General features: G+C 40.6%; 2 protein-coding genes across 4 annotated transcripts in view; one reads left to right on the plus strand and one right to left on the minus strand.

Annotated features, from left to right (window-relative positions):
* Positions 1 to 3,579, plus strand: part of LOC130206228 (girdin-like) — a 35,564-nt gene extending 31,985 nt beyond the window's left edge. For all 3 annotated transcript variants that reach the window (XM_056434087.1, XM_056434086.1, XM_056434088.1), the window contains 6 exons: positions 1,244 to 1,369; positions 1,824 to 1,940; positions 2,401 to 2,526; positions 2,613 to 2,780; positions 2,917 to 3,045; positions 3,120 to 3,579. In XM_056434087.1, coding sequence (XP_056290062.1) covers positions 1,244 to 1,369; positions 1,824 to 1,940; positions 2,401 to 2,526; positions 2,613 to 2,780; positions 2,917 to 3,045; positions 3,120 to 3,397 — 944 coding nt within the window. In that variant the 3' untranslated portion in view covers positions 3,398 to 3,579. The remainder of the gene's footprint in view (positions 1 to 1,243; positions 1,370 to 1,823; positions 1,941 to 2,400; positions 2,527 to 2,612; positions 2,781 to 2,916; positions 3,046 to 3,119) is intronic.
* Positions 1 to 12,245, minus strand: part of cntnap2a (contactin associated protein 2a) — a 217,510-nt gene that overhangs the window by 159,487 nt on the left and 45,778 nt on the right. The gene's annotated exons all lie outside the window — the stretch shown is intronic.

Genomic DNA, 12,245 nt, shown 5'->3' on the forward strand with positions numbered 1-12,245 from the left:
TCAGGAGCAATGCAGCCCCACCCGCCCTCTCATCCTGTGCTTGACTCCCCGTCGACGCTGTGAGTCCTACCGCTTCCTAGGCTCCATCATCTCCCAGGACCTCAAGTGGCAGACTGGTTATCCGCTCCATCACCAAAGAGAGCCGCCAGAGGATGTTCTTGCTGGGGCAGCTGAGGAGAATTCAACCTGCCAGGGAAAATGATGGTACAATTCTACACGGCCATGGTTGAGTCCATCATCTGCTCACTCCATCACCGTCTGGCACCCTGCAGCCCACAGCCAAAGACAAGCGCGAGCTGCAGAGCATCATCCGCTCGGCGAGAGAGGGGTTGCTCGGTTGCAATCTGCCTTCCCTCAGGTCCTGTTCACTTCCAGGTCACTGGCGGAGCCAGAAGATTGTCGCCAGCCCCTCCCACCTGGACCTCCCATTGAGTCCCTCCCCTCGGGGGAGGTACGATCCATCAGGACAAAGACCACCATACACACCAAAAGTTTTTCCCGTCGGCAGTCAGGCTCATCAATGGAACCGGACTGGCTGACTGTCACCCCAGGACTACCTCTACCCCTCCTTCTTCCGCTCCTTCCCTCTTCCTCCTCCTCCTCCTCCTCCCTCCTCCTTCTTCTTCCTCCCTCCACCGTCACTTTAACATGCACTTTAACTAAAACACACTTGGAAACACACTAAACCTTCCATTGTTGTTGTCTTTCTGTATTTGATTGTTGTTTGTTTGTCATGTCAAATGTTGCACCTTCCACCAAAAATTCCTCGTTTGTTTGTGAAAACATTCTGGCAATAAAACTATTTCTAGACTTGGTGATATTGGTGATTGCTTTAAAAACGTCCTTACATGTACTGAATATATAGATCTATTTGAATTGCTTTGTATCTTATCGGTTTAATATTATAAAAAATCAACATGTACACTTTCAGTTTTTCTGTTTATTTGAGAAAATACACTTTATACATAACTGCTAACAGTCTACCTGATCTGTGAAGCATGTTGCAACTTGCTGCTTACAATTTCCCCAGAAATAATAACAAACAAACCTTACAACACCAGACACCACAGAGACCAGGGAATATGAAAAGTCAATGAAGGTTTTGTGGACTGGGTATAAGTGGAGTATAGCATCATATCAGTGGCAATAGATTATTAAAAAACAGAAATGTATTTTAATGAAATGCTATTTTAAAACAGCTTTGCTTCAAATAACTTCATCCTCAGCCTCTATGTTTTTTCAGTGATGAACGCCAAACTGACATCAAATGAAGAGAATTTGATAGTCACTACAGCGTACCTGGAAGCAACTAAGACTGAACAGCTGCTCCAGAAGAAGAAACTGGAGCACAGTGACAATCTGATTGCTGGTATGTAATTATGAAAATGGTAAACTTGGATGATTCTTTAATATCTAGAAAGAGCAGTGAAAAATCATTGGCTTCCGTGCTTCTAGTACAAGCAGCAGAACTGGCAGCCCTGTTTTCTAGAATGACAACCTGTGAGGGGGAGGTGCTGAAGCAGAAGAAGGAGATGAATGCTCCAAGAGTAGAGCTGTATATTTATAAGACTGAATTACAAAGACTTACTGCTGACACGGTTCCCAGAAAAACAAACAAACCTTACACCAGACACTATAGACTCCAGGGAATTAGAAAAGTCAATAAAGGTTCCATTTACTGGGTACGCCTACATGTTGATGTCATATTAGTATCAATAGATGATTTCAAACCAGAAATGTATTTTTATGAAGAAGTCATGGAATGCTACTTTAAAAAAGCCTTGCGTAAGAGAACATTATTCTCAGCTTCTATGGTTTTTCAGAACTAACCGCCAGACTGACAGCAAAGGAAAACCAAGTGACAGCGAACCTGGAAGCATCTAAGGCTGAAGAGAAGCTCCAGAACCAAAAACTGGAGGAGGCTGGGAGAATAGTTTCTGGTAAGTACTTATTAAAATTCTAGACTTGGTGATATTGGTGATTGGTTTCTTAAAAACTTCCTTACATGTACTGAATATATAGATCTATTTGAATTGCTTTGTATCTTATCGGTTTAATATTATAAAAAATCAACATGTACACTTTCAGTTTTTCTGTTTATTTGAGAAAATAAACTTTATACATAACTGCTAACAGTCTACCTGATCTGTGAAGCATGTTGCAACTTGCTGCTTACAATTTCCCCAGAAATAATAACAAACAAACCTTACAACACCAGACACCACAGAGACCAGGGAATATGAAAAGTCAATGAAGGTTTTGTGGACTGGGTATAAGTGGAGTATAGCATCATATCAGTGGCAATAGATTATTAAAAAACAGAAATGTATTTTAATGAAATGCTATTTTAAAACAGCTTTACTTCAAATAACTTCATCCTCAGCTTCTATGTTTTTTTAGTGATGAACGCCAAACTGACAGCAAATGAAGAGAATTTGAGAGCCATTACAGCGTACCTGGAAGCAACTAAGACTGAACAGCTGCTCCCGAAGCAAAAACTAGAGGAGGCTGAGAGACTAATTTCTGGTAGGTAATTACCAATATCGTAGACTTGTTGATTCTAAAAAAATCTTAAAAAATCAGTAAGAGATGATTGACTCCCGTGCTTCTAGTGCAAGCAGCAGAACTGGCAGCCCTGTTTTCTAGAACGACAACCTGTGATGGGGAGGTGCTGAACCAGAAGAAGGACATGAATGCTCTCAGGGATCAGATGGATATGTTTAAGACTGATCAAGAAATCGTCAGGAAAACATTGGAAAAGATTGAAATGATAATTGCAGGTATTTTCATAAGAAACAGACTAATTTAAAAGAATACATGTTAACCAATCATTTGTTATTGCTATCGAAGAACAATAATCAAACTTGGCATCAAATTATTGTCCCTTAATCGAATGTCTCAATCATGTGTTTACAGGCACTGCGAAGCTGGCTTTCTCTGCTGGGTTGTCCCATTCAGGAAGTATGGGACCATTCCCTCCTGAAACTCCAATCATTTATGGCAGAGTCTTCACAAATATTGGCGGAGCTTACAACCCAACTACAGGTATGCATTACCGCAAACTTCTTAATAACGCCTAAGAGAACAAAACTGACCCCTCTGATTCTCTAATGTTGCAGGCATCTTCACAGCACCTGTCAGGGGAGTCTACTATTTTAGATGCACTGCCTTTAACAACAAGAAAGGAGAGTGGATGGCAGTGAATTTATACCTGAATGGTCAGATAGTTTTGCATAATGCAGAGATAGCTAATGGTCATACGAGCATTGCAAATGCATTAATTTTACAGCTGGAACAGGGAAGTTCGGTCTTTATGTGTCTCCAAAAAAACTCTGGCCTTTTTGATGATTCTACAACCTGGAACACCTTCAGTGGTTTCCTGGTGTTCCCTCTGTGACTTTCAGATATCATTTAATCTTCACCGAGGCCTCAGGGATTTGTACTTTTCAGTTGTCATTTTTCCATCATAGTTTGAGAATGTTGTACTTGGTAGCTGAATTTGATTTAGTTATTTAAAAACATTGGAGACAGAAGTTGACTGTTTTATGTGAAAATCACTGAATAAAAACGGTAAACTAATGTGCATGATCACATGCTATGAATGGTGTACTGTAATTTAAAATACGGCACACTGAACAGTTAACTTGAACTACTCACTGGCATGTTCAAGACTGCATTGAATGAGTGAATGTATACCCTTAATAATGCAAAAAGCCATGAAATTCACAATAACATTATCACAACATCCAAGTTCACTTATTGTTTGTCTTAAATAGATTTTGGGACTTGAAAGCCCACAGACTGCAGCAGCACTAGACACTTTGCAGTCTCCAGACTCGCAGCAGCATTACCCAAGTCTAGAACTCTCCGTTGAAGATGGTCCTCGGAGCAATCATTTAGAATGCAAAATTATGTTCGATTATATCAGGATTATCGATGGATATATTGCATACCTGCAAACTGGTCACCTTTCGGCAAAATTCGCCGGCCGGCGTTTATGAGATTGGAGTGAAACACGGATAAAATGTGAAGTGGTGCTCTTCGCAATAAAACATCTTTTATGGGACGTGTCGAGTCTCGGCCAATCAGCGTTAAGATGTCGACAGCGGTTGGGGGGTTTGGGTTAGCTTGAATGTCAGCCTGCTACATCTACTGCAGTCATGTTGCACGGTGTATCGATACGAACAAAGTATCCGTACGTTAAAAACGATATGATTTTGCATATTTTTAGCACCAATACTTCATTAAGAGAGCGCACGATCAGAGCGCACGATCACAGCGCACGATCAGAGCGCACGATCAGAGCGCACGATCAGAGCGCACGATCAGAGCGCACGATCAGAGCGCACACGCTGCTCCGCTCGGTTAAATGCTGTCTGCACGCAATGCGCTGCACAGCGCTCTCACAGCGAGTGGCGTTAAGTTGCGGAGCTATTGAGACCGTCTTCGGCTTTAAAAAATGTTTTTGATTTTATTACGACTGTAGATAAATATACCAGGATCATATTTATGGTATTGTATTGAATTCTGTTATCAAGTATCATGATATTTATGGCAGGTATCTATTACAGGCATGAGAATCCCTCACCTTTCGGCGAAATTTGCCGTTTTGAAACCAAAATAGGTGACTTACGTGAATCGTGTAGGTCCAAAGAGTTTTTGTTTTGGGGTAGGGGGGGGGGTCAATTGGCCGGCCGGCGTTTATGAGATTGGAGTGGGACACGGAGAAAATGTGGAGTAGTGCTCTTCGCAATAAAACATCTTTGATGGGACGTGTCGCGTCTCGGCCAATCAGCGTCAAGATGTCTTCAGCGTTTGGTGGTTTAGGTTAGCTTGTATGTTAGCCGCTACATCTGCTGCTGTCACGCTGCACGGTGTAGCGATGCTAACAAAGTACCCGTACGTTAAGAGCGATGTGATTTAGCATATTTTTAGTCTCGATATTTCATTAAAAGAGCGCGGGATCAGAGCGCACGCGCTGCTCCGTGTCAAGCTGTCTGCGCACACTGCGCAGCGCTCACAGAGAGGGGCGTTAAGTGGCGGAATTGTCGGCTTTCAAAATAAAAATAAAAAAAGATGCCAGAAGTGAAATGTTTAAGTTCAGTCTGTAAAGTTCTGTAACTCTACAGCTGCTCATCCTGATGAACTCTGTATCATCTGGTCAGAGACTAACGGCCTCATAGTGTATAATCAATGCTATGATGGCTCCATGTAGTTTCATTAATATCTTGTAGGCTCATACTAATATTACTGTCATTTGTTAAGTGTTGAAAAAGTTGGTAAAAAGTGAACCATACAGATATTTTATTTATTACTATTATAGATAAATATACCAGTGTCTTATTTATGGTATACTGTTTTTATGGTATTGTATCAGTATCATGATATTTATGGCAGGTATGGTATAGAAGATCGTGACAACCAGGAAGAGGCAGAACAGACTCAAGGACCAGACTCAAGGAACAGACTCGAGGGACAGACTCAAGGAACAGACTCAAGGAACAGACTCAAGGAACAGACTCAAGGCTCAGCAGAGCTCAAGACTTGAAGACTTGTTCACGCCAAAAAAAAAGGAAGTTGGTTCATGAATGACCATATTATACACAATATTACTATTATTATAGGGCCCGATCACAAGAATGGAGGACCTATAGGCTACAGATTATCATACAACGTCCAACATCGATGTTCGTGGAAGTCACCAGCACCCCCTCCCCCCCCGCGCGCGCACCTATCCTTCTCACCTTTTTCACTCCTGACCCGTTTTCATGCCTGCTATTAGGATTGTGACAACCAGGTAGAGGAAGGAACAGACTCATGGAACAGACTCATGGAACAGAATGATGGAACAGATTCATGGAACAGACTCAAAGCTCAGCAGAGCACACAAGTCAAAAAAACAAAGTTGGTTCATGAATGACTTTAACCATATTATATATAATGACAATGTACAGTTGTTATTACTAGTTATAACCCTCCGTTGTCACCTTTTTCACCCCTCATGAGTTTGCAGGTATGATATTAATAACTAGGTCAAGTCAATATTTTTATCAACCTGAATTAATGAAATTGTTTAACCTGATAGAGGCAATAAACTGAAGTGGAAGTTATCATGACCTACACGTGTGAGAAAGAAATGTCAGTTTACCAGTGTACTGCACACATGCAAACGCAAGGTATTGACACATGGTGTACATTGCACCTGCTACCATGGTAACAACAGATATCACATGAAATACGTATCACAGTAAAGTCCAAAGTACACCAACAGAGTGAAATCCAGAATTGTAACAGTGTCTGACCTTACTGACCAGTTTGACCGATACACCAACAGCATCAGCTGATCCGTAGACTGAGTCTTTTAGAGAATAACTTAAGCATCATAAGTGACCCATTACTCACACTATTACAATCACTGCTGCCACTGTGGCAGACTAAGACACAGGTCTAGGCAGGAAGTGTCAAAGAAAGTCTCGTAAAGCATAAAGTGTTTGAGAGAATACACAAACAGACAAGTGGGCAGACCAGACCCACCATCCCTAACATCTCGGCCAAGCAGAAAGAATGAAGAAGGATGGTCGAATAGAGGGTGGAGCTGACTGTCACCAAGACTCAGCTTCAATGCCTGAGAGACAAAGTGGCTGAGGTGAGAACACAGCGAATAAATCCCCAATACATCTAATGATAGAGCTGGCTTCGCACAGTGTCTCCGTCACTTTAAAAGACTTATATGTCATAGTGAGGCGCTGTGCTTTGTATTTAACATGTTTTATACCATAGTCTGGATGAATCCTCTAATCTGTTTGGCTGTGTGTCCATTATTTCATGATGATAAACACTGACAAAGAAGTTCCAGTTATACTGTCTGTAACCTATTCTAAATTAACGAGTTGGCTACATTAAACAAATATAAAAAATTGCATATCTTAATTACAACAATGAGTGCCTCTTCCTCTGAACAACCCTGGCGACTACAACACACATGCTGCAAGAAGTAACTTACACTGCCCCTCTGAGCTTACTGATAGATATAAATAATTGGCCCTCAGATCCCGCTCACTATTTAACTGGCTACCTCAGACTGCGGCCGACAGGACACATAGCAACAACAAAAATCACATAGCTAGCTAGACTTGTTGTTAAATAAACATAGTTTCTAAATTAAAGTAATGGTCATTGAGCTCATTGCTTTATATGCGTCTATTATAGAGAGCGTTAGGGCCAAGCGAGGATCAGTTTTACAAAGTAAGAAAGCCTAGACCCAGAAAGACCAAACCCTTCCTGCTTAATTTTACTCACTGCGGTAGTAGTAACCTTATTTTATAGACAAAGAGTCACTGACAGAGCTCCGCTAATTTGTTGATAACAGGGTGTCTACAGGAATAAACCAGTGAAATTTAAGACTTTTTAAGACTTTTTAAGACCACGTCTAAATAAAATTTAAGACCTAATTTACGATGGAAATATACATTAATCTAAATTAATTAATTCAAAGTAAACACACTGATGTCTGTTCAAAATTAACAGTATGGTGTAATGCAAAAGGATAACACAAATGTCATTGCTGTTGTAAATTATATTTATTAATACATTTTCAGAACATTTAAGTCCCATGAACAAATGTCTCTAAAATTAAGTAAATATATTTTAAAAATACATGCAACATAGTTCCTTTTGAACAAAAAAAAAATCCATAAAATAACAAATAACATTTCCAGCTGCTTTTAAAATGCAAATTCATTTACATAATAGAATGTATGTGTGTGTGGGTGGGTGAGTGAGTGTGAGTTCTCATGTCTCTATGTGATGGATGTTTGTGCACAGGTTCATGTCTACTCCTGAGCTTTTGTGAATATACTAGAAACAACTTTTCAAACTGTATTAATATAAAACTTCCAGTTGACATTTGGTCCATTCTCCTGGAAAAAAGAAAGAAAAAAGGCAGACATTAGCCAAACAACAGTCACCACATCTCTTATGACACCACCACTTCAGATTAATGTCAGACTGGATAAATAGGAATGAATACTATTTTTACAAATTAAGCAACGTGAGCCATCTCTTGAGCCTAGTGAACACTATGTAGACATATTGACAGGTAAACACCACTCTACTTACTACCATTCTAAAACTATTTTTAATTAGTCTAATTAATGTGTAGTGCGCCTATGCATAGCTGTTATTAACTTGACACATGAGTAAAGCTTAACTATATGAAACACATACTCATATACAAGAGGATAGTTAATACATATATTTATGTTAGACTTACTTTGAGGTGCTGAAGTAGGTCCTGGTGTCATGGCCCATGAGCTCCACAGGATCCTGACTGGACGTGGTCATTTCACCAATAACGCACATGAAGTCCAGCTGTCTGCTCGCGGTGGTCTGGTCCAGAGTCTCGTGGAACAGAATGAAGAACGCACTGCAGCGTTGGTCTTCGGTGATGAGCTCTTTGTTGCAAGGCGCTGGATTTCCTCAGGTGACCTCCAGCGTTGTAGTTGACGTCGTTGGCGGCGGAGCAGGAGCTAGCTCGCCGGGCGCCTTAGTCTCTGTGCTTCTTGCTCTGCACGTGAGATTCCACTGCTGGAAAGACTCTAGACACATAACGCAGATTCAGAAGCATTTCACCGACCGTGACCAGAAACACTCGTTCTTTTCAAGCCGTTGTTGAACTTGCATCCTGCCATGTTTTCTAAAGTAGCCGATGCTTCACGTTGTAGGGGATTGATAGGACCAAATACGCGGTGCTCACCCGTGTGCGCGCATCACGGCAGAGCTTCGATGCCGGCGCGCACGTCGCTCTGTCGCGCGAGCCGAGAATTGTTTGCGGGGATTTCACCCTGTTATAGGGAAACACTGGAGTTGATAAGCGTGTCTTCTTGTCTGATCAATACGCAACTGTGAGGTGCGCGAATGGACTGAGCGGACAGCTGCTGATCACCAACAGCCCGACCTGCACAATAGACGGTGCAGCGCGCCAACATTTTTTGGGAGCACCGAAGACCCATTTTGACCCAGGAAAACCCCTGGACATGACACCCAAAAAATTTAAGACCAATCCAATCTGAATTTAAGACAATTTAAGACTTTTTAAGGCCTTATTTTTAGGAAAAGCAATTTAAGACTTTTTAAGACTTTTTAAGGACCCGCGGACACCCTGGATAAGCACCTTTAATTTCCCATAAATTTATTCCGATTCAAGTTCCCCATTCTGTTTGCTGCTTAATCTTCCTCCCTGCAGTATTAGTAGACCTGTTTTATTGAATAGTCACTGACAAAGCTCCGGTAATTGTCATAAACACATTTAATTTCCGAAACATTATTCATAGTCAAAGTCCTCCCTCATTTGTAATTTAAAAGCTTTCATTTTGAAGCAGTAAAAAAGAATGTGTTTTCATCAGCAGTAACTTAACTCGGATGACAAAAGTCACATTGAAAAGACAAGTGTAACCAAGGCCCATGTAATTGCAGTAATGTCACTCAGGACCCAAGGAAGCAAAGTTTTCAGTAGAAACTATTTTTGGATGAGCGATTCTCAGGAAAAGTGCAAGCAGCAAAACCGAAGGCCAAGAAATTGTCCCGCTCCGAACAGGCCAGTTTGGAATGGGCATTGCACAAGTTTGTATTGATTTCAGCGACATTTGCCACAAGGGACTAATGCTGGGTATCAGACAGTAGCCTCAGCGTGATCCAATGTTGAGAACGAGGGAGAGCTGAAGAAAACAAAATATGTACAGAAAAGAAACTTGAAGGAAGACATAATAATTCAGGATGGAGGGTAAAGGTGAGAAGAAGGAGGTGAAAACTTTGAGGGAGGGTCAAATTGAGCTCATTCTTGTCGCTGGAAAATTGCTAACTGCACAAAAGCTCTCACAGGAATGAGATCAGAATAATAGCAATATATATTGTGTATCCCAGTCAATTGTTAAAGTATTTCAGTGGAACAATGCTCTTCTTACAAATAGTAAAAAAAAAAAAAAGCTTATTAAATATCTCTATGAACTGCAAACTTCAAAACAAAAGACAGGATTTATTTAATTACAAGAGACATTGGAAATGAACAGTCTTTATGGCTGCTAATGAATGTTTTTGTTTTTTGTCATATTTCCCTGGGAGCATGTTGGGAACATCACAAAGAGCAAGAAATCCTTGAAAGACTTTCATATCATTTCCGAAACGTTACCGCTCTGCTTCCTTTCCTATCTCCTTCCACCTTCATTCATCCTTACTGCTCCTCTTTTCTTAGAATGTTCCTCTCTTTTATCTACAATTATTTATATTACATATTGATCTTGTATGTATGTATGTAATAAATAAATAAATGAGTTTGCTTTCAATGTATGGTGCCCTCTGTCATTCATGAATTTATTCTCGTTCCCATCTCCTCTACTCCGAAATATTTATTCCTCCAAGGTGGTGCGAAGAGCCTTGTGCGTCTTAACAGATGGTAATATGCCAACCACACAAAGCCTGAGAATACATCATATTGGGCTGTGACTACACACAAAAAACACAAAAGTGCACAGTGACAAGGGACACACAATCGGGGAGGGGAGGGGGATGAAACAATAAAACATTAGAATTGGTGGTCGCTGTAGTATATTTTCCCCCAGATTGGTGCCTCTGGCCTTTCTATTACTGTAATGCCATGATACCTCCTCCTAACTGTGTGTGTGTGTGTGTGTGACTGATCATTTTGCATTTGAAAGGAAACTGATGTTATTACTTCTAGCTAGACTTGATGTATGACTGCACCCATGAAAGAACACACAAACATTCACAGTTTTAACGTTGCTAAATATTTCTGCTTTAGAGGTAACTGAATCAAACAGTTTTTCCTGCCTGTTAATTTGTTATATTTTACAATGAGCCAGGCCTCTTAGTGAGAAGGACTTTGTGGAATGACACATTTCCCTGGTGGCCGATTAACACAAATTATATAGAAAATAATTAATAGGAAGCATGCAAAAAAAGATCTAGAGTAGGAGAGCAAAGTGGATTAAAGTTTGTCCTTAAGAGCATATACCTCTTTTTTAATAGAAGGGAAGGAAAAGAAAAGACATAAAACGAGGGACACTAATTGTCCTATTTTTCTCATTTATTTTCAAAAATGACGTATAGAGGAACTATATTTATAACATTTTTCTTGACACATTGCAACCTGTGACTGAATCCCCCAAAAAATCTGAGTTGGAATGGAGCTTGACGATGCCTTTGCCTCATTTTTGCCTGGATCATTGGAAGGTGGATGTAACACCCTTGGAGATTGTAAACACAGCTGCCAGAAGAAATAATTTCATTTTCAAATCATCTTATTGTGAGAATAGGAAGTAGTTTTGCGAAAAACGGAAGTGGGATGAAGCGGAAGTAGCGAACTATACAGGTCAATACCAAGTACACTGAGTACAGACTTGTGCCCTTTTGGAGTTTGGATTTTGGACTTGGGACTCCAGACTCCAAAGGACGGAAGGACAGAGGACGTTCGATGTTTTTTATTTTGAACACAATCTCGGCGGCCACACTGAGCACGGCAAATATTTTTTATCAGGCTGAATCATAACAAACGAACCACAGATTTGACCGTGCTTTGCGAGAAGCGAACTTTGAATTGGAACATGTACTCGGGCTGCGACTGATGACGTTTCACGAGTCCACAAGTACAGAGAAGAACGCATATTGATAAATGGCCACTGTATTTCAGCCTCGGAAACGGTTAGCGAATAGCATGCTGTGTCGTTGAATAGGCAGGGCATGTTGCCTAAAACGAACCAATGGTGGCCTTAAGGGAGTATTTAACCAAACGGACATTTGGACAGGGCGAATCATTCTTTCTCGTGGTTTCAGTGAGACAGTCTTTTATTATGAAATACTTTATAGTATAAATCTCACACTTCAGCTTAAGATTTCGTTGAACACCAGTTCAGAGATGGGTTGATAGGACTCGTGAGCCATTTGTTTGGCTGCCCAGTAAGACGTGCGTTTCACTCTCTGTGGGTGCATTAAGAATTACACAACTTATGTTTGTCTTATTTGTGCAGGTTAAGCAGCTGCGGAAACCTCAAGCAATCTCTTTTGTGAATATGGGGATATATAGAAGTATTAATCTGTAACACTAAAGGAGCAATGGACATATGCTACCATTTAGCTTCTGGAGTGAATGGTGAGAATATTTCAATGTAGAGGAGTGGGAAATAAGAATCATATTTTCTTCTAGGAACAGGATTTTCTCTCTGTGCCTCATG

Source organism: Pseudoliparis swirei, chromosome 16 (genome assembly GCF_029220125.1).
Source record: "Pseudoliparis swirei isolate HS2019 ecotype Mariana Trench chromosome 16, NWPU_hadal_v1, whole genome shotgun sequence".
In the NCBI taxonomy this organism is placed as follows: domain Eukaryota; kingdom Metazoa; phylum Chordata; class Actinopteri; order Perciformes; family Liparidae; genus Pseudoliparis; species Pseudoliparis swirei.